At 33.4% G+C, this 22,413-nt stretch overlaps 1 protein-coding gene across 1 annotated transcript; it reads left to right on the top strand.

The window, feature by feature from the left end:
- Nucleotides 1-7,756: 7,756 nt before the first annotated feature.
- On the top strand, nt 7,757-22,162 carry Smp_161310 (repeat organellar protein, putative; the record flags this gene model as incomplete). Its single annotated transcript, XM_018795721.1, has 7 exons — nt 7,757-7,963; nt 8,001-8,145; nt 8,182-8,204; nt 11,082-11,247; nt 17,806-17,975; nt 19,259-19,333; nt 21,974-22,162. The coding sequence occupies exons 1-7, from the start codon at nt 7,790-7,792 to the stop codon at nt 22,160-22,162; spliced, it is 942 nt and encodes a 313-aa protein (XP_018646916.1). The 5' UTR covers nt 7,757-7,789.
- Between the last annotated feature and the right edge of the window lie 251 nt (nt 22,163-22,413).

Below are 22,413 nucleotides of genomic sequence, written 5' to 3'. Positions count from 1 at the left end.
TTTTGATGGAGGTTCATGAATGCATAGAAAAATATCACAGTGGATACTTTTAACACCTACATGGAGTGAATAGAAAGCGTTCTACTCAACATAACCTGAGGAAGATAGAATCAAGAACCTCCAAAGCACCCTGTGCTTCACATCTCCTACAACCACAAACCATCTTAGATTGACCACTTCTCGATACATCGACAGCCCATTAAATGTCGAAGACTTACAGAGTTATTGATTTTGGGGATTTATTTACTGCTACAATCGTAAACGTGGGAGAAACGATAATTAAGGGGCGAAAACCAACTTTAACAATAAGCGAAAATGAGTGAACGCTGATCTGGAATCATGAAGGGTTATAGGGTTATAGTTTGTCCTCTTAATCATACACTTCCGCAGTTCGACCATTGAAATTTTAGAGGCAAATAAATTCAGGGAATAAATGTTCCTATTAGTATTCAACGTTGGTGCTAACCTCATTAGTTCTACAGTACACAATCTTGTTAAAGGGCTCCCGATCACTCATCCGCACCAGATCGCGAGTGGATATGCCATGTTGCGTACTCCTTACAACTGCTACTCAGTTTAGATCCAACGGCTCTCCACATTCCGATAACCTTCCAAATATATCCTTATGCTCATTGATCCCTTGCTTCTGATTTGACTGTGTTATTAGGATGTAACAGGCAAAGACGTTCCCCGACCCTGAATATCTGAGGAGCTTCAGTAGGTTGATTATTGTCCAGCTGATAGATTGCCATTCTTTATCTCTCTCAACATAAAGTGACAAGGTGAATTCACCCAAGTCAATAACGGACATCTAACTGGTTTCTCTTCGACAGTTTGAGAAATATGAACGATCAGATGTTGAAGTCCATTTTTGATACACATGTGAAATCCAATCTAGTAAATCGCTATTATCATATCCCAGCAACTCGAGAAGTAAATAGCTCTCTAGAAATCAGTCCAAAGAAGAGAGACAAATGATTTCGTTGGACTTTAAAAGTAAAGAAACGTCAGACGCGATAGAATTGAAAAGCAAAGCTTTTAAAACTTTTTTCAGCTCTGATCTTCAGGGTGAAAATGTTACGTGAAGGAAGTATTCCACGTTGTACACAAAATTAGGGGAGTGTTAAACTTTTAAGTAGCCCCATTCAAGAAATACAAGACAAACAGTCGTTGTGGGAGCGTTATGGCGATGCCTATAATCCCCTATATCGCAGTATGTTTTATTACTGACATAATCCAACAAGTTTTGAATAGTCATCATTCAAAACGAAGGAGGAGATCAAAATGAATGTTATCCAATGTTATGCACCAACCAATGATAGCAGCTGCAACATTAAAGATCAGTTCTATGAGGCTGCAATCAATCATATAGAAGTGCTCAAGAAAGGCTCTCACCATCATGATTTGATACCTAATCGCCAAAGTCGGAATGGACAACACCGGATGTGAATATATCATGAGACAAAATGAACTGACTGGGAGGAAGGAATGAGAATGGTGACATATTTGCAAATTCGTGTGAATCCAACAAATTGATTGTAGATGCACAATATTCCTACACAAACGAACATACAAAGCTACATGGGTCTCACCAGATCACACCACGGAGAACCAGATCTACCATATTTGGACCTGTTAAGCATTCAGAAGGACAATGGAAGATAAGCCGTTTGAGAAGGATTTATGAGACAACTATAAGATGCAACGAAGAAAGTAGAAGGAGGATTTATTGTAAACTGGGGTGATCGTTCAAATATGAAGAAGGCAAGCGAATCACTGAGATTGTAGAACAGAGGAAGAGGTGGGTAGAATACTTTGAGCGACACTTGAATAGACTAGCTTCATTGAGCCAACTGGACATCGAAGCAGCACACACAGACATCACTATAGTTGTCAGTCCACTAACGATCGAATAAATCAGGCTGACTTGTCATCAGACAAATCGAGAGTGGGAAATCAGCGATACCTGAGAATATACCACCTGAAGCACTGAAGTTCGACAGAGAAGCGAGTGAGTGAATGAGTGAGTGCAAATATGCTTCAAATCCTATTCGAAATGTTTGCGAGGACAGACATTTGTCACGGACAGAGGTCTATACTCCTTCATGAGAAGTAATAGGCCTATGCAAGTAATCAAACAGGAGCATCTTACTAGGATATAGCTTTAACGAGCTTACATCTTGGTATGTGTTTCCATTTATTGGATGAGATTTTAAGATCGTCCCATCCACTCACAAAATACAATCACGCTACATACATGCGGTCTTCTTAAATTAAGCAAACATTAGTTTCCCTGTGATACATGAAACATTATGTTACATATCACTCCCCCAATTTCTTCAACGATTGATTGATGTTTCCACACTTTTAAGTTTTTGAGTGTCTGGAATAAAAACTTCACCTCTCCCAAATCGAAAACTCTAGGCAAAACTTTGCCACAAATCATAAACAACATACAAGTCGTTATTTCACTTCAACAAAGTTAGAAATACCTTCGACTAAAGTATCAAAAAGGGTGGCGTTTATATATATGTGATGTTAGTTTATTATATTTGGAGTGTTCTCGTGTTTGAATTTTTGGTACATTGTGTTCTTCTTGATAAATTATCTGGGGTGTTTGTGCCGAAAATTGGTTATTACATTATTCTGTGCCTGTTATGAACTTTAAGCACAGTAGGTTCAGTTGTGCTCCATGAGTTTTCCCTTACATGGATCGTACATTTGTAGGTACTGCTTGTTCGTATTTCATGTCGAATATTTCCGAACATTTATTCCCATTATTCTTTCGTTTCTATGCCACCGTAAATTCTCCTGTACTCTATTTTTCCCTGGTCTTCCAATGTTGTTGACTAGTGTCGCACTATTTTTCTTTTTTAAATCTTCATTTAGCTGTCTAAAAAACCCAGTTAAAAGAGGTCACAAGTATTCAGGATTTGAAAACGCCTTTACTAGTAATATATATATTTCCGAAGTATACCAAACACAATCAAATCAGAAGACAGAAATAGAAGAATTTGAGGACATATTTGGAGGGCTGTCGATGTCTCAAGGAACATTTTGTCTAAGCTGGCCAAAGGTTGAAAGTGATGCGCAGTGCGGTGTACCCACTCGGGACCTGGTGAGGATGCGTGACCAAGAGCCTTCCGCTTGATGAGTCCATAAAAGCTAATGAGGTCAGCATCAAGCGTTAAAACCTTACAGAGCTATCGATTTCGGGGATTTATTAACCGCTACAAATTAATAATACTGGTGCTTGATGTAGCCAAACACCTTCAGCACGTTAAAGCTATTGCTACTTGAATTATTTTTACCAATTGCTCTCCATGGTGTTATCTTTCGTAAAAGCATTTGAAACTTTCAACTTCTAGCTGGGAGCTTTATTGTATTCCTGATGCTTCTTTAGCCTCGGCCTAGAAGCCATCAACATAGAGTTTCATATTGTATTTGTTTTAATGCTTTGAGACATAACTACCAAAAGACCTCAAGTACCGAGCTAAACTGAATTCGGTAAGATAAGAACGACATTTGGACTAAAGTTATTATTTGATTGAATTTTTGGATCAATACCATTAAATTAACCGTTTCAGTTAGTCGGAAGCTAACTAAGCTTAGAACAAATTTATACCCATCTCATCATGGGATATTTCATGATGAGAAATATAACTATTTACGTACTCCAACGACAATTCCAGGCAAATGTTCAAGTTTCTCATTACAAGTGTGACAAGAATAAGAGGATTGTCACAACTTTGTGATATAAAAACGTAATGCATTTCGAACAATCTGATCACATATATACTCGCTAAGAACATTTTTATCCAAGCTTCCTTTTTTGCGGAAAATTTATATATTTTAGGAAAATTTTGAGGAATGGCATCAAAGCCTCTAAATGTCAGCAAAATTTCCCAAAACAGCGAGACTACTATATATATATACAAATATAGAAAGTCTTTATTGAAGAAAAACGATGTCAATAGCCCACTTGAAACACAAGAGGAATGAAAACGATTGTGCCGCATCCCACTGTGTTTAATAATTTAAACGTGTGTGGTTACAAATATATGGAAATGACCCATCCTGACCCCTTGATAGGCAAAAAAGCGGACGTTTTGGCGCGTTTGCGCATTATTTCCTCCTTATTTTCCAATGCATTTTCCCCTTTATTTTCTTTTTATTGGTTGTTTGAATTACTGTCTTGACGTGTACCAAAATATTTGAAAAAACGGATCAAATGACTGATAAGAGCAAATGATACACAACCATCATCACTCATTGTCGAACATATATTTGAAATAGGTTTTGAGATTTATCCTAACAAGTCTTTTTTGATGTTGTACGAAAGTGTCAAAGGTGGTACATGAAAATTTAATAAAGCGTTAGTCATACAAAAATTCAATCCTTCCTTGTTTATTCAAAAACAGTTTGTTCTTACCTCAAACGTACTTTGGTAGTTTTAGTTCATTATTCACAGTGTTAAATTTTACCTTGTTTTTATTATTTTCTTCATAATCTTTGTTTCCTCTTACTGTCCACCTGTCTAGTTGATCTTTTGTTTTTATGTATGGATGTTCTCAACAAGTTTATGTGTGATCAGATTATTTGAAGTATATCTCATCAATATATCTCATAGTTCTGATAATTATCGTCTTTCTATCACACTATCCAAATCTCTCAAATGTACTAATTTCTTTGAATTCCATAGGTTTTGACGGTTTATGAACCTTACACTTCCAAATTCTAGTTTCCATAACCACATAACCCTAATCTCACCCTTTCAGCATTGTTAGTCGTTCTCGCCTGGTTTCATTACCACATATAAATGCATTCTATGTGTTAATCGAGCTGTCAACCTACCTTTTTTTATAGTTTTGTTCTCCACCAGATTATTTCACACGCGGCTCCTCACTTTCTGTAGGCACCAAACGCATCGTTAGGCTAGACTCAAATCTGAAAACTGAGCTATATGAAGCGTCACGGATTTCTGTCATTAATAAACATAAGTTTCACGAGCAAACAAAAAATTAGGAATAAAGATAAACTCAAAGGAAATAAAATGTAAAACAGTAGAATACTAATTAAGGATTCAATGATAAACAGAAAGGCATTTCTGACCTCAAAACAGCACGCCAATATAAGTAGACTTTTAGATATGGACATGGTAAATATCAGTTAAGCGTGTGATTCCATAATATATCAATACCAACTTTTGAAGTACCATCTATATTCCCAAGTCTAATTTACCAAATTGTAAAACAGGCTTAGTCCTACTTCTGCGAAGTAACCTATGTATGAACCAATAATATTTAGCTAGAAGCCCTAGTGTGCTTTAGACCAAAATAGATAATAATAATAATACCTTTCTACCAAGCTTAGTAGTCTTCTTTTGAGTGAGTCAGCTGAAGATACTAACACCACTTCTTTTAGTATCAGGCTCTAACAGTTAGTGACTCGGTGCAAAAACCTGTTTCCCACCTGTATTTTGTTGGGTTGTGTAAATCCAGATTTACGACACTAGTAAGATAGAAGTTCTACTGATTCTGTCTTATTAATTGAAATGACAGTTGCACCCTTCCACTCCAGATACAATTCACTATGGGTGATTGACGTTCTGAATACCGTGGTGAGAGGGGTAGCGATGCACGGTGCAGTCTTTTTCAGGATATAGCTCATCCGTTCGTATCAACTTTTTTGTGTTTAAAGAACTGAATGTCTTTATTACGTAATCTTAGTCACATTTCACCACGAGCAGCCGATTCTGGGACATTGCTTCGTGGCCTAGTCCTCCTTCGAGAGGAAGCCCATGTGTGCAGATCATTCTGGATTAATCAATCATGTCTTCCTATCATTAGTGATCCACCACCTTCCGTAACTAAACTGAGAATCTATGGGTGTGTTTCTGTCCCGTAATTGATGTATTAAAACTTGATGTTTCCCAGGGACTCTGCATCATAGTTTGCATTGGTTTATAAAGAACATTCTTTTCATATACTTTAACCTCTATCTAGAGTAATTGTTGACTTACTTATGGAATGTAAGCTTTTATTTATTGCACGTCTATTTGAAACCATCCAAACATGATATATCTACATAACAACTTATTTCCACATGCACTCTTAAAGCCGATTCACAGTTCACTGCCATATTATCAATACTACTTTGGATTTAAAACACAAAACTAGAAGCTTAGTATTTTATCGAATCATTAAATCGAAATGAGAAAACTGAATATCTGTGGGACATTTTGTTGCGTAAAATAATTCTGATCCTTCTCAAAACTAATTTCCTACTAAAAAAAATCTACATCTAGATTTGAGAAACGGTTGATAGTACATTATAAACTCCATAAAGGTAAGATATAGCTTGCCAGATGCCATAGATTAAGGTATACCAGAAGTTATAATCTGTGTTGACTTCATTAAAATGTGAAACAAAGATTCCACACACTATTCCTCTGAGCAGGCTAAAAGGTTAAGGTATAAATTAACATCTGTTTAGAAAAGCCAAAGAATTTCTTGTTGATTACCAGTAAAAATTATACAGGAAATAAATTCCTAATGGGGCAACATAGAAATCGTCCAGGTTCATTGTGGTTTATTCTGTATATCAACAAGTAGCGCCAGATCTTCAACATTGCCTTATTCTGAAAAATCTCTAAATTGCAGGGGAGTAGCAGGGTTTAGTGACTCTGGCGTCCTTCAAGGCTGAAATGTGGCAAGAGCAATGTCGATCAATGCAGATGTGCGTACCACTATGGTTGTTAGATATCCAAGTGTCACTAACCACAAAGTTGGCGGGATATTCCTGGATCTAATCTTAACTCACAATTATATAGGAGTCACATTAAGTGGTAACTGAAAGACCATGACCTATTTTCGTCCATTTGTACGCGAAGTTCCTATAATATTGTAGGTGTTAATACAAGGCAAAAGTACGATTACATTCATTTGTACAGCCCTGGTAATTTTCAAACTACGACATGGTTTAAGACTGCAACCATCTGTTTGAAAGGCAACTTCATTATTTAAAATCATTTATTCGCCATTGAGACAAGAAATAATCTCATTAAAAGCTATATGTAGCCGGTAATAGTTCAAAGAGCACTAGAATTATAAACCTATTTCGTTTAGCATAAAATGATCACCATCGTTTCATAAGATTTTGAAAATGTTGATAAAGTGTGCCAAAATTATGTGGCCCTCAACCAAGTTTCACCGATTCAAATTTGATGCTAGAAAAACTTCGACACATGCAAGCGACATGGCTTCAAATTTTGGACGCTTGAAGAGCCTATTATTGGGTAGATAATTTTAACTGTAATTATTGAAAACTACATTCTCAAGTCTAACTTTCAGATTTATTGAATAAAAATGAACCTAGAGTTCATCATTTACGAATATATCTAAAGCCAAACAACATAAAATTAACCAATAATGATGAATTCGGAGACAAATAATATGGGATGTTCAGAGCTAGTACTAATAGAGGTTCTAGAAACTTTTCTGCCTTTTAGTTTTTATATATTCACAAGATAGACTCTTGTCTTTGTGAATCAATCAAACAGTCCTGAATATCAGCATGTACTAATGTTCTGAAATTGTTCTGTTTTCAAAAATATCGCAAATTTAGTTAAAGTGTTACATTTTCTGGTTTGTCATATATACAGGAATCAAGTAGACTTTGTAGCTCGTCAACTCAAATTTTTTATTTGATAAACTAACTGACTTCCTGGTTTATTGGTCTGTAGATTATTTGACAGTTGCTGAACAATCTTTGGTGTACTATTACAGACATGGATTTAGAACGTAGAATACCATGTCAAAGAATGAATTTCATCAAAGAATTGATGCCATTAAGCAGACACATTGAATCTCCAATCTCCAAAAAAGTCCTTGCTGTTTTTGACACGGCTTTACAAAAGGTATTGACTGTTTTATGTTTACAGAACATAAAGGAAAGTGTTGAGGTATGTCCTTTTAATCTTAGTTCATAAGAGTCCATAGATTCAGAATGAAGGAAGCCTACTGGACCGTTTGAGTTCTTACTTAGATCAAACGAAAGAATACGACTTAATAAAAGCTAGTAGCCTCGATAATCCCCATTCGCATAAAAGTTTATCTCAGAAGTGTGAGATTCTGAAAAATACCAGTAAGTTTCATGCTTTTTACAACAGAACATTGTTAGAACCAGAAATAAACGATTCTTCGGTGAGTTCGGAAAATGGGTTTTCAAAACATGCAAAATAAATTATCAGTGGAAATTTTAAAAAAGTATAAGTATGCACTTTTGTATATCTGTTGATCAATTCTTAATGGTAAAAGGTATTATGTAGTTCTAAAATGCCTATCAATATGAATGCATATTGAATTGGTTTGAGATAGATATTTAAATCTTTGTTACGATAATTACTACTTTAGAAGGTTTTACAAAGTTTATCGTATTTAGCTATTATCAAACCCTTCAAGATTCTACTTTCTACGCTTTATCCTCTGGTTTAAAATTTCTCACTGCATTAAAAAGCACATATGTAAGCACAGATTCTACTGAAGCTAATCTATTCATTTTTTTGAGGAATTTTGACAGTTTTGAAGCAATGGTAATTCACCTACATAACTCTTGATAGCCAAAGAATGTTATGCGGCTTAGAACTCTAACAGTAACATGGTAATCCATCTTTACAATGAGTTAGCTATATGCTCTGGCTTAAATTTCTCTTTGCTCATATATAACAAACAGAAGTTAACCATTGGTTGAAAGAGTTAAGTTCTCACTATGTAGCATATCAATAAATTACTGAATTGAAAGTACCAATATTTTTTATGTTACCATAATTCTCTCTTAATAGACTTGTATGTATGATTTTTCTTGAGGGGAAAAAGTACTAGTACGGTAGTTTTCTGCGTCTGAACTTATTATCACTTGTTGCTTTAGATCTTAATATGACAAAAAAGAATATGATATGTTTCCAATGTGGAGGATGACTGTTTTGATTAGTTTTACCATTATCATTAATCGGTTTAGATTAATAAGGGATTTCCATAAAAACCCCTTCTGATAATTTATGTTTGTTAGTTAATTACCTGAAGTGCTTTAACATACGGAAACAAATTTTGAAGTATTTTTACATTAGTTATTGTTGAAATATAAACCTTTTAAAAAATCTTACTTGTATTTGGATGATATTTATACAGATCAATTGCTTTAATCAAACACTGTGTTTAATTGGCAAAATAAGCGCATTTCACCTTGATTCGACAGTCATATTAGTAGGTACAAGTAAAAACGTTCTGAAAATGTAATCAATGCTCTATCTAGTCCCCTCTAACGGTTAAAGTGTTGTTTTAACGTATTGACCAAAAACGTATATAGCTAAGTGTGTTGGCATTAAGTCAGTCGAAAATTGTAGCGAAGTTCTTATTACTAAGTTCCACAGATTCTACAGCTTCAACAAGAGAGTATCTAACAGTTTGTTTACAGTATGAGAATTATTATTTAAATCAAAGTGAAGGCTTATCATTCATACTGATTTCATTTGGTCAGCTTGTAGTTTTAATCTTTCTCCCTTTTACACACCTAAAGGGTGAAAAGTGGTAGCTGAAAATGGGAACTTTACTACTATCTTGAACTATAACTTTAACAAATCCTAGACTGCTGATGTATTAAATTTTACAAGCTATAAAACTTTAAAGATTTGTTGATATTAGAGACGATTTTGCACAGCTTATCAACCGGTAGGTACAACACTTTTGTGATCAAACCTGTCCCTTAAAGCCTCTACAAACGTCAAATCATTACAATACTAGACAGATATCATTCAAAGTTACTTGAAGGAATTTGGCTAACTGACTCTCAATGGATTCTTATTTCCGATATCATTGTTCTTCATCTTATCCGTTTTCTCAGTGACAAACAAGTTATAACTCACTTATCTCAGTAATGGAATGAAACTGAATGATTTATAAATCTTTTCAAATAAGTAGTTATTCATGACTTCAAAGAGCAAATGAATTTTACCACTAACTAAGATGCTTTCAAACTTCATGTAGATAATAAACTAAAATGAAATGTTCGTAGAAATAATACTAGAAGCTGCCAATCCATATTCCCCTACATGTAAGTGGAAAGAATGATAATCTATAGATGAAATAAAATTTGTTAACAACATAGATTATAAACCTCTTGACATCTTCCTCATTCCACTCATCAGAAAGTTGATCCTATAGATAAAATTTCTCTTCGAATTGAAATCATAAATAAGTTAAGTTAATAGATCTTGAATTTATTTTATTAAAATTTAATTTGTTCAAATCAAAATTTTCTCACTGTATTTTTCAAAGCAAAGTCTTAAGTAATTTTATATTAAACTTATAGATTTTTTCCGTTTCTATGTTGTAAATGTATTATTTCGATCAACAGATTAGACATAAGTTAATTATAAGAGACTATTTCAATATTCTTATAGTATACATGTTGAAGTATTTTAAGAAAGATTGTTTTTCAAGTAGTTATTTTGTCTCTTAAATATTATGAGTCTTCGTCAAGAAAGATAAGTATATGTAATTGCTTGGAATCAATCAACATGAGGTCGACACTAACCATTGCATAGTTAGTAGTCGACTGATCAATCATATCATAAATTTCCTCATAAAGTTTATTGAGTAGTTACTCATTATCTTAAACGTATTCGCTAAAGATTTTTGAAGATACCGAAGTCAGAAAACCATACATCAATGACATATAGACTTCAACTAATATGGAAAGAGATTAGAAATTTGTATCTTACATACACAATTTTATTAGTTCAGTATTTCATTGTAATAAATAATTTAAATTTACAGTCTTCATTATCATATCAAACAGCGTCCTTGAAGTATGTATCTTCAAGGCACTACTTTTTTTCACAAGTAATCATAATAACATGATAAATCTTGAGTTTGATTAATCATTTAGTGAGTTATTCTAATTGATTAGTTTCCTTCATCAATTCAATTGTTTGATAAATAACACAGAAATATTTCCAATCCACTTTATATCTAGCTATCAATATTGTCTATTAAAAGTCATTGTCTTTCAACATTTTTCAGAAAGATAATATAAATGAAGAATTAGAGAATAATATACGAAATTTTTTACATTTTCTGTCATCACAACCTTTAATTAATCAAATATTATCAAGAATTCTATTAGATAATAATGAACAATTAATGAATGAATGGAAATTACCAGAAACAATTACTAATTATATAAATAGTGTTAAATGGATTCAAATACCACAATTTTTACATAATAATAAAATAAAATTATTAATTGAATATTTAATACAATTAAGAATATTATTATTAATAAAATTATTAATTACACCAGAAGATAAAAAACGTAAAAAATTATATAAACATGAACTTGAAATAAGAGATCAAGAATGTCAAATAAAATTAACTGAACTTATTAAAGAATTGGATATACAAATATGTCAAAATAATAAAGAAGTAAGTATAAATAATTAAAGATTTGAATATAAATTGAATTAGTATTGTTGTGTTTGAATCTTCCTATTGATGTTTTTAGGATTGCAACTGGTCAGTCTCTTATTGGCATATGCGCATACTGTGCCTATTGCCTCGATATAGCCTTAATTCACAAATGTTATAAGCAAACATGGATAGTGGCTAATAGTGGAATCCAGGGGGCGCGTTTCATCCTATTTGGGACTCGTCAGCTGGATGTACCATCATCTCAGAGTTGATGTTCACTCTGGGATTCGAATCCAGTACCTTTCTCTTCAAAAGCAATCGCATTATCCACTCAGCTACAGAATCCTGATAGCAACTTGCTTGTTCAATGGGTTGAAGTTTAAATTCACTTAGTATTGTTTGTTTAAATCTTCCCATTGATGTTTAGGACTGCAACTGGTCAGTCTCTTATTTGGCATATATGCATACTGAAGCGAAAGGTACTGGGCTCGAGTCCCAGAGTGAATATCAACTCTCAGATGCAGGTACATCCAGCTGACAAGTCGCAAATAGGACGAAACGCGCGTCAAACTGGATTCCAATGCTAGCCACTATCCATCTTTGCTTACAAAGATTTGAATATAGTTGAATATTTAAAAGTAATAATCGAATATAATTTTTGTTAAGATACTAAGTGATCTTGGTTTTAGATACATACTAACATCTCTAAAATAATATATATATATATATATATCATAATTCGATAGAGAGATATATAATCAGGCCAAAACTTGGCGAAAATGTATATCATTTGAAGTTTTCACACTTGAAACTAGCAATGTCAGAAGATTAATAGTAACAGTACGACTGACACTTACTTACTTACCTTCTTACGCCTATTACACCTCGTGGAGGAGCAAGTGTGATTGGGTTGGTGTTCTCCGTGTTGTATTTGAGAATCTTGCTTTTTCCTTTGTGTATGTTGAAACCTATTGATGCATATGCTACTGCTACATTAGTTGTCTTCATCTGTATTTGTTCGTGTGTATGAGATAGGAGGGCTAGGTCATCTGCGAAGTCCAAATCGTCTAATTGATTCCGAGACGTCCATTCTATTCCGTACTTCCACTCAGATGTCGAGGTCTTCATAATCCAGTCAGTCGCCGGAAGAAAGAGGAAAGGTGAGAGTAGACAGCCTTGTCTGACTCCGGTCCCTACTGGAAATGCACCTGTCAGCTGTCCTCCATGCATGACTTTGCACTGTAGTCCGTCGTATGAGTTCCGGATAATGTTGGCGATCTTCTCAAGAACTCCATAGCGTCGAAGAAGTTTCCATAATGTTCTCCAGGTGACACTGTCAAAAGCCTTCTCATAGTCAATGAAGTTGATGTATTGTGACGAATTCCATTCAATTTATTGTGCAACAATTTGGTCTGTGCACGACCGATCCTTACGGAATCCAGCCTGTTGATATATATATATATATATATATATATATATATATATATATATATATAGTTCGAGAAACATATATAATATAGATACGGATTAAAAGTATAAAATAACAATAGTTTATAGGTGAAGAAAAAAGCGAATGAAATTACTTGCACAATTGCAACTGATTTCAATTTGGAAATTAAGAAAAGAACGTTCATCGTTAAAATTTGTCTTACAATTATGAAGAATAATGCATTTAATAGAAAGATAGAGATAATGTAAATAAATCAATTTAAATCAAACTGATTATAATTAAGTCTGAGAAATGATCAATGGGATAACTTGAGCTACATTGAAACTGTTAAATCATGATTTAAATGACTATGTAAATGGAGTTTCCAGTTGGATAACGGTAAATTCTATTTACTAATGATTGTGGATTCTGCAATACAACGCCTTAAATTAAAACTAAGAAAAATCGGGGTGTTTGACATACAACAGCTCTTCCACTCTAATGATCCACACGTAATATAATTATTTGAGAAGAATATACTTTCAGATAGCTCTATATTCCCAACAGACGTCAAAAACTGAAACGAAGCAACTATGTTTATTTAGTAACATCCAACTACCTTGAATAATATAAACTAAGAAAACCAAAAGTAATAATAGCCAGTCAGATAAAAACAAGGTTCCCAGTAGAAATATGAATTTAAAGAAACGTCATCGGGTTTATACTTTCAAAAATAAACTGAAATGTAGTAACAAAGACTGGCAAACCTCAGTTCATCTTGGCAGTAAACTAATTAAACTGAGGCTAGAAAACTTTTACTACAATCACTTATGGTTTAAGATAATACTTATTTGAATCACTCATTATCTGTCACAGAATTTATTAAGCATGTGAAATAGCTCACCTAACCTTGAATTCAAACTATGAGATAAGAAGTTTAAAATTGGTAACTTGTAACTGTTAAATAATATTAGTGGTCTAAGAAGTACGGGGAAAATGTTCCCATTCAAAATTTCCATTATCAAGTGGTAGTCGAATAGAACAAAACAATGTTAGAGAGATCATAAAAGTTGTAGATTTTAACCATAAAATCATACTTAGATAATGCAATAGTTATCGTGTGTTCAGTGTTCTCTGATGATAACTAAGCATCGGTCATCAGTAACTGTTTATAAACAAATCAAAAATCAATAGTGTTTTGTCCTCGTTTACAGGTTAGAACAATGCATGACACCAGTTATTTCCTATTCCGAATTTTGCATTGAGTCCCGCAATATCCATCAAAATGCCGAGACCATAATTTATGGACGACCTTTGAACGAATCTTAAATGATCTTCAGAAATATTAGCCAATCAAGAAAAATATATTGTACATAACTAAAGAATTAAAGCGGATACACTTCCTTTATATGGTTCAAAAACTTGTCAAGTTACAAAACAGTTCAGAATTTCTGAAACCGTATTGCATATGATAGAGGAATTTGTCCATATGGCTCCATAATAGTCGGCCTCTAGAGCCATGATAAGGTCGCAAAACCTCCTTCATCCTCGACCACATAGTTTCAGTATTATTTGTGTGCATTCCGGTTGTGCAAGCGTGTTATTTTTATTACGCATGTATCTCTACAATACTCATACCACTTAACAGCCAAATCTTCAGTAACATCTGCGAATGTTGCAGCCGATGTTACTGATGCTTTTATTATACAGATCACAACAACCACCATAATTTACCTTAGTCTCAATCTGGATCGAGAGAAAAAAGTTCCTATTCTAGCAAACTTCTTCCTCTAACATATACTACATCGAAAGACAACATAATCACGGCAGTCTGAACGAAGTCCACAAGTCATTTGATTACCACAATAACAAATAAACTTCTTAGTAGTCCCATTCGTTGTAGCCGCTCAATTATCACGTCTTACCTAGGATCTTCTGTGAACCGATCGTACGTTAACATCAGGTACTGAAATTGACTGTGTGACTTTGAATCCCTTAGACACTTTTGATTGGCTCGTCCATAAATTATAGTCTTCCTTCAAAATATTTTATTGAAAAGAGTATTGTTGCAAAAGTCTTAGTGAAAAAAACAAGTTACATTGTTTGAATTTCAGACTAGAAAAGTTGGTTATACTGTTTCGAAACTTAAAAATGAAATTGATAATCTTGAAAAATATTTAACTGAACGAAAAAAGCAAATTAACACGGAAGAAACGAAAAAGATAACAGAAATCACAAAACAAAACAATGGTAAGTTAAGTAAACAGATATTACTCAGGCTTCTTGTTCTTAAAATATCATACTTCATTATTAGCGAGGATAATATATGATTGATACTTGAGTTGAGGAACATTGAACATTTGCTTTTTCCCAGATTAACAATGCAGAAAACGTCAAAACCTCCAAATCAAATGGTTGAGGTTAACATTCAGAAGCTGAGTTGTACTCTAAATGAATACGTTAATAATCTAAACGATAATTAAATTTAAAGAAATTGAGTTAACAAAGTAGTAGACTTATTGTAGAGATACTTTTATCAGTGGTTTAAACACTTTCATTAGTAACCTTCAGTAGTAATCATACAACTGTAACAGTTAACTCATATTCTTGGAGTAGGAATAGGTTAAAAGAAAACTAGGGACACCTAAACTAAGTCATAAATGGCATCAGTCCATAAAGTCATTGATTGTCAGAATGATCTATGGAGATAGGTGCAGATTAACTGGTTGAGGTCTATGTAGTTATCGTAACCGATGGTTGCATGCTTTGATTGACATGTCTCAGAACCGTTCGTGATCACACAGGTGAATTCACTCTTTGTTTTCCCGTAAATCGTAAATTTTTAAACTGCCTTATAGATTCTATTATTCCATTGATGTGAACTTTCTTATCGAACCGTATATTCAATCATTTCTCTTTTCTATTACTACTAATAATGTTACTACTTCTAATACTCGTTGATTTACTTCGACTATTTCATCTTGCTGTACTATTGAGGTGTGATACATATCCCAGGTTCTACCATAGTTTATAACTGAGCGATCATAATCACTGGTACTAATATTATTTAGACTCTTTTGCTATTCATCTTGCCAATCTCATCTCAACGTTCTGATGTGGTATGATAACTTGAGCTTACGAGCATTTGTGTCAGGCTCTATGCTCATTATGTCCGACTGAACATCAAGCTTTAGAAATTTTACTTGACAGTGTTTTAGATTTTCACTTTATTTCTGATGAGTAATGTTTTGATCGTCAGTCTATGGGGGGTTACAGTGATGAATCGTTTTTATTCTAATGGTATATATGTTGTTTATAAATTTGTAAATTGACTGAACAGTTAAACAAACCAGCTTGACACTATGATTAGTATTCATTTAGTTGATATTCGATTATATGGTTTGTACGAAAGTACTGTGTAACCATATAGTTGGTTGGTACTTATCACAGTATGATTTCGAATGAGTGGAGTAGTCACTTGATATATATTTGAGATCGTTAATATGTGATAGAGCAACTCGCTAAATAGACTAGTGTATTCTTCCTTACATTAGCATATACTTTTTTAAACTATCAATTTCTAATGAAGTTTGACGGGCAATTAATTGTTAGGTAAATTTCACTGAAATCATGAATCGATATAAATCAGATAACCAGTGAAAACCTGGGGGGGGGTTGGAACTTCTCCGCAGTGCGCATCCATGATCTGGCATATGAGACTCGAACCCAGGACATCCGATCTCGCGCGAATGCTTAATTTCTAAACCACTGAGCCAACATCCAACTGTGGTAATGTCTAACTTCAACCAATTCACGACATTGTGTGACCATCTTCCATTTTCTTCACTGAGTACCTCTCTAGCACCCGACACGATTTAACTCCACTAGTCACAGTTTCGTAGTAGAGCTTCAGAAATTCCCTCTCGAAGCTAGTCACTAGTGAACACTTGATAAATATCGTATTCTAATTTTCACAGATTTTGTGTGAGGTGAAGACGGTAGGTGGTTAGTTTATCCACTATTCAGCTAAGTAGGCCACAGTTCTAACAGTAACTTTGTAAAATAAGAAAACCATATATTAAATACATCATTTGCATATCTCCCTTCATTTGTTCCTTACATACTTTGTCATTCTTTCGATCCTATCGTTATTTTCCTTCCTTCTCACTTTGTTTCACTCTTCTGCTGATAAGCATTCTACTTCCGATTCCCGCTACATACTACTCATGTCCGTCCACGTAACTAGTGCACACTGCAGTATCACTAATTATAAAAACACAATTCATAAATGTGTACTTGGTAAATGAGTTGGTTTCGTCAAAGAAACTCTGTAAGTTATCGCTCGTAAAGTGCAAAAGTGATTGTTGTTCTTTTGTGATTCATGATTCCTTCCATATCTGTTACCCATAGATTTGAATTTATTGAATCCTAATAATAAAGGTATTTAATATGTGATTCTTACTGCAATTCCTCTCTCATAGAAGTAATTTCTCTCAAACGTTTTGTTGGTGAGTTCACAATCACATTTCACTCCTAATTACGACAGTATTTTAGAAGTAACAGACTACTTTCAGATGTATCATTCAAATGAATGAATAGCAAAACTCCTAATTGGTTGAGATTAAAACTGTGTCATAAACAATCCAAAGGACAGTACTTTTCAAATTACATATTCTAGAAAGTGATTATTAACAGAATCTAGGGTTCATGTTTCGTCGCCTTTATAACTCTTCAGTTGGATTTAGTTGAATAACATAGAGCTGATGTTCACAGCCTGTGTATACAAACAAGTTGGTTCACATTGTGAATTCGTTTTAGATAATATGTTTTCGCATGCCTAAATCCTGAAATTCTTATTATCTACAAGACAATAACTATTTCATACAATTTAATACTATCTGCACATAGAAAATGAAAATAATTTAAGTAAAGAAATGAAAACTCAAGAAATGCTACTTGAAAAGTTGATTGAGACTAATCGTTCTGAAGAGGAAACAATTCGAGCAACTATTTATAAAATGGAAAGTGATATTGAGTCGAAGATTTCTAAATATGATCAAGAAATGACAATCTTGCAGGTATTAATGTTAAATTATGTTTTTTTTTGTTGTTGAATATAATATTTAACATTAAGCTAACATTTTTTATCAAAAAAAGATCCTATCAAGCTAAACCTATCAACTAAGAAATACACCTGAAAACCCTAATTCCAAATAAGTTAAAATGCCAGCGATAGAAATTTAAATAATTCCAACGTTTCGTCCAGCAAACTTGTCTAGACCACTGTACGGTACTCGTAGAATACTACAGAATGGGGAACTTGCGATGGGAATATTGCCCATTAATGTGGTTTTGACGAAACATTAAATGGAAGTAGAAGACGATGGAGGCCTTGAATAACCTTGATAAACAAGGCTGAGATAGTATTGATTTTGGAATTTATTGTATTAAAAGTCTATCGGGAAGAACCTTTGAGCATCTGTTAATTCAATAAAAGATAGTGGAATCAAATGGTTTTTCGTAAAATTGTAGTTTAAGTTCCTAACAGATGCCACTACTTCCTTTAAGGTAAATTGCAACTCAAGTCCAATTACCTCGGAATGAGCATATTCTTTTAGTTTTTCTACATATCTTGTTAATCCTTCCTTAAGTATATTCTCGAGCCATCTATCATTAAAACATGTTCCAAGACACTTTGCTGTTTTAATTTTCTTCATTCTGTTGACAACAGACAAGCATCTCTTACTGGAGTATGATGAGAGTTTGTATTATGTACTTCGGAACTAACTGATATTGCTTGTTATAATTTGAATTTCAGACCTTTGGCTCCATACCAAAGGAACTTATGGTATCTTTTAACTTCTAATGAAATGTTATGAATACGACGAAGCTTAATTATTTTATAGAAATAAACAATATTGAAAGTAACGGAAGTTTTCCCCGGGCTAAATTTGTACTACTAGTCATTTATAGCTAAATCTTACCCATACACGTTAAATTGGTCAGTGTTTTTCAGTATGAGTTAACAAAACCTCATAAAAGAGGCCAAATCCTCTTTAGCGTTTCATAAACAGTTTGACTGCGATAATTTTGCCAGTGATACAGAACTAATAAATACTAGTTAATTCCGCTCATTTATCAATTCCAAATCTATGTTCTTAGTTTAGATTTTAACTTTAGATGTGAGGGTAAATTGACACTACTTAAATGTCTAAATCGAACTAAATCCGTGAACTGAAATTCAATCGTGAGACTTATTGTTTTAATATTCAGTACTATATTCACTAAATCACAGCACCGCCTGTAATACAACACTTTAGGAAAATAGAAATTTTACGAAAATCAATTTATTGTATTGCAGGATGAATATGATGCCCTGGAAGCGGAGTATACAGAGGAGAAAAGCGCTTACGATGAATTGAATGAACGTTTTCAGGTGGGACAAAATTGTCTACTAGAAGTGGAATTTAGTGTTTTTAAATGATATACATTATAAGAAGCACTTTAAAGGTCACACTACGAGATGAGTTAATAAATTTTCGTATGTCAGAAATATATTGTTATCTAATATGAGGATTTATAGGCTTGTAAGAGATTGAGAAAAGATTATCCACAAGTGAAATATGTTCGCATGGTAATACATCAACTCTACAATTTAATACAAGGGTAATCTAACAAAAATGAGGGGAATTTTATTTAATAACCCAATAAAGCAAATATTTGGTAAGTAAATAATTGTTCCTGTACACATAAGAGGCACTCAAATCATATTAATTAGACTAATTTGCCTACATTGATTATGTGAAGCGTTTCAAATTTTACCGTAGACTAGAATGGTTATCAATTTATATCTGAAATCTGCTACTCATGGAAGATGCGAAATCTTCGATAACCTAACTATCATAGGTAATCTTATACTTTGAATTATAATGGAAACTATCTATTAGACAAGTCTTTTTTTATCTTTCCCGCCTTTAAACAAAGTGAAGAGAATGATGTGTACTATCAAACTGCAGATGAATAGTAGGGAAGTTGATTCATTAAAAATCAACCAAAAAAATTTATCTGATATATTAGTCAAAACTTCGGCAGACCAATTCAATGGAATGTTTTAGCGAACAAAATTTAGTCTGAATATTAACACCTACATTAATCCTATTCAAATAACTTGGACCATCTTTAAACAAATATTTACCAAGCACTATTCATTGAAAGACAGAGCTTCCTATGTAGTTCATATTTAGATTAGCTAGTCGTTAAGATGTTCGTTTGTAGCTGCCTTGAAGTACAGATCAAATCAAACTATTACACAATTTTGAACAGTATGTCCAAATAATAAATCTTTTACCCGTCTCTTAAACTGATAGTTATACTGACAAATATATACTTCAACGTAGTCTTAGCGAAAAAAAGTTTAGACACTAACTAATCACTGATAGTTATCGGTGCATTATTGACCTTGTTCGTTCCACATCATTCTTGACTATTTACCACTTGTATTCCATCAACTTCTACTCTCCATTGAATTCTGACGCAGTTAATATGCTAGTTATTTAAGAAAATTCCAAAATCTTCTAGGAATATCTAGAGTTCGGCCATTAAGTTTCTGTAAAATTTTCTATACGACTGACTGGAAATAATGATACTTATTTGAATAGGAATTTTATGATCATTCTTTAATAACTGCTGAAGCGATCCATCCTCGTGAAAGTAGTTGATGCTACTATTACCAGGTTCAGTAATCAAAGTTCTCGAAGTAGTGCTTAGTGGTTGAAAGAGCTCATTATTATATAGGATTTGAAACAGAAATATTTTTATGGAAAATTCTCTTCAACGAAATCTGATGCCAACAGTATATGAATTAGTAGCTTGATCGAAATTTAGAACATCCGACAGCATTCTCAGGCTATGCTTAGGGTTAAGAACAGCCAAAACAAGTGTTTGACATGGTAAAAACCCCTGACTCGTCTTCGGCATTAGACTTCGTCAGTGTAAACTAGTAGGTAGTTTCTGGATTCCCAGTGAGAAGCCACGGCCAGTGGAGATTAACGGTGTCGAGTGTGAGACAGTTATCGACTGCAGGCAATGGAGGATGGTCGTGTAATCTCGTGAATTGACATGTAAAACATTAGATGCCTGTTTTTAATGGCCTTAGAGGTTAAGCGTTCGCACGCGAGACCGAAGGGCCCGGCTTCGATCCCCAGTAATAGTGATGAATTCTCACTGCGGAGGGGTCCAATACTAGGACGAAATAACTTTTCAGTGTTTCTTACTCTTCACTGGCTATCTATCTAGGATCAGTTTGTGATTTAATTTTGAAAATCTCACAATATCTACAAACGACTTACTAAAAATCAAATTTTCCACTTGGAATATTCGGCTTTCCTGACAACATATCATTTATTTTGCATAATTTGTAATATGAACAGTGTTCGTCCGTTATTGTTGATAAACTTAAACTAATAAGTGATTACTCAGAATTTGATGCAGTTTTTTAGTTTAATTATCATCTTTAACATACGCGCACGTTTCTGTAAAACTGATAGATTTTATGTAGTGTTAATTGAGAGAATGACAGAAAAGTTATCTGGGGCAATTTTCCACTTCATGATCTAAAATATTTATAACCTATCATCATAGATTTGTGTTTTAAGTAAGTCTCATCAACGGGGAATTATAGATACTTTACTATTTTTTACTTCTTGTATAGTTTACTAATCTTCGGACATTTATCTCAGAACTTTGTACAATTCACTCATTTCGCATTTATAAAAGTTTAAGGATTTGACTTGATGAATATTTCTTGAAGTAAAATTCTCCACTTTCAGAGTTTAATTGATCTAACAAAGTTTAACCACAATAAAATGTAGGCTGTAACACATTGGTATGAAGAAATATAGTCCATTAACTGCATACAGGCAATTAGGTTGAGATATCCAAGTAACTAGCTATTGTTCAGTGTGATATCATACATTTCGCGACAAAAAACCCACTACTTGAAAAAATGTCAAGTATCAAAAGATATTTTAAATCATTAATAATGGCAATCCAATTAATTAAGGTTCTTTGGATTTAGATTATAAATGAAGAGTATCAAAAGATAATGGAAGAACGTAGGCTAGAGGATGAAAGACGACAAAGAGAGGAAGAACAAAGACGTCAAATGGAACAAGCCGTTACAACAATACAAGCATTTTGGAGGTCATATAAAACAAGAAAACTGGCACGTGGAAGAAAAGGAGGTGGTAGAAAAGCGAAGAAGTAATTCATAAAACAGTTTCAAAACACTACTCAACTGGGATTAAAAAGATGAACATGAAGACTTATTTAGAACTCGACTGTTTAACACTAAATACATTCATTAAATCATTAGCCCATAATAAAAAGACAGGTTAGTCATGTGATCCGTTAAAATTATAATGTGTAAAATATCAAACCTTTGATGAACTTACATTCTATTTACCGATTATTTAATTAATTAATTACTTTTCATGTTATTCATCAATGTTTATTTTA

The sequence above is a fragment of the Schistosoma mansoni genome, assembly GCF_000237925.1.
Source record: "Schistosoma mansoni, WGS project CABG00000000 data, supercontig 0177, strain Puerto Rico, whole genome shotgun sequence".
Classification (NCBI taxonomy): domain Eukaryota; kingdom Metazoa; phylum Platyhelminthes; class Trematoda; order Strigeidida; family Schistosomatidae; genus Schistosoma; species Schistosoma mansoni.
Note: the sequence above shows the minus strand (reverse complement) of the source record. Positions and strands in the feature narration are given on the sequence as shown.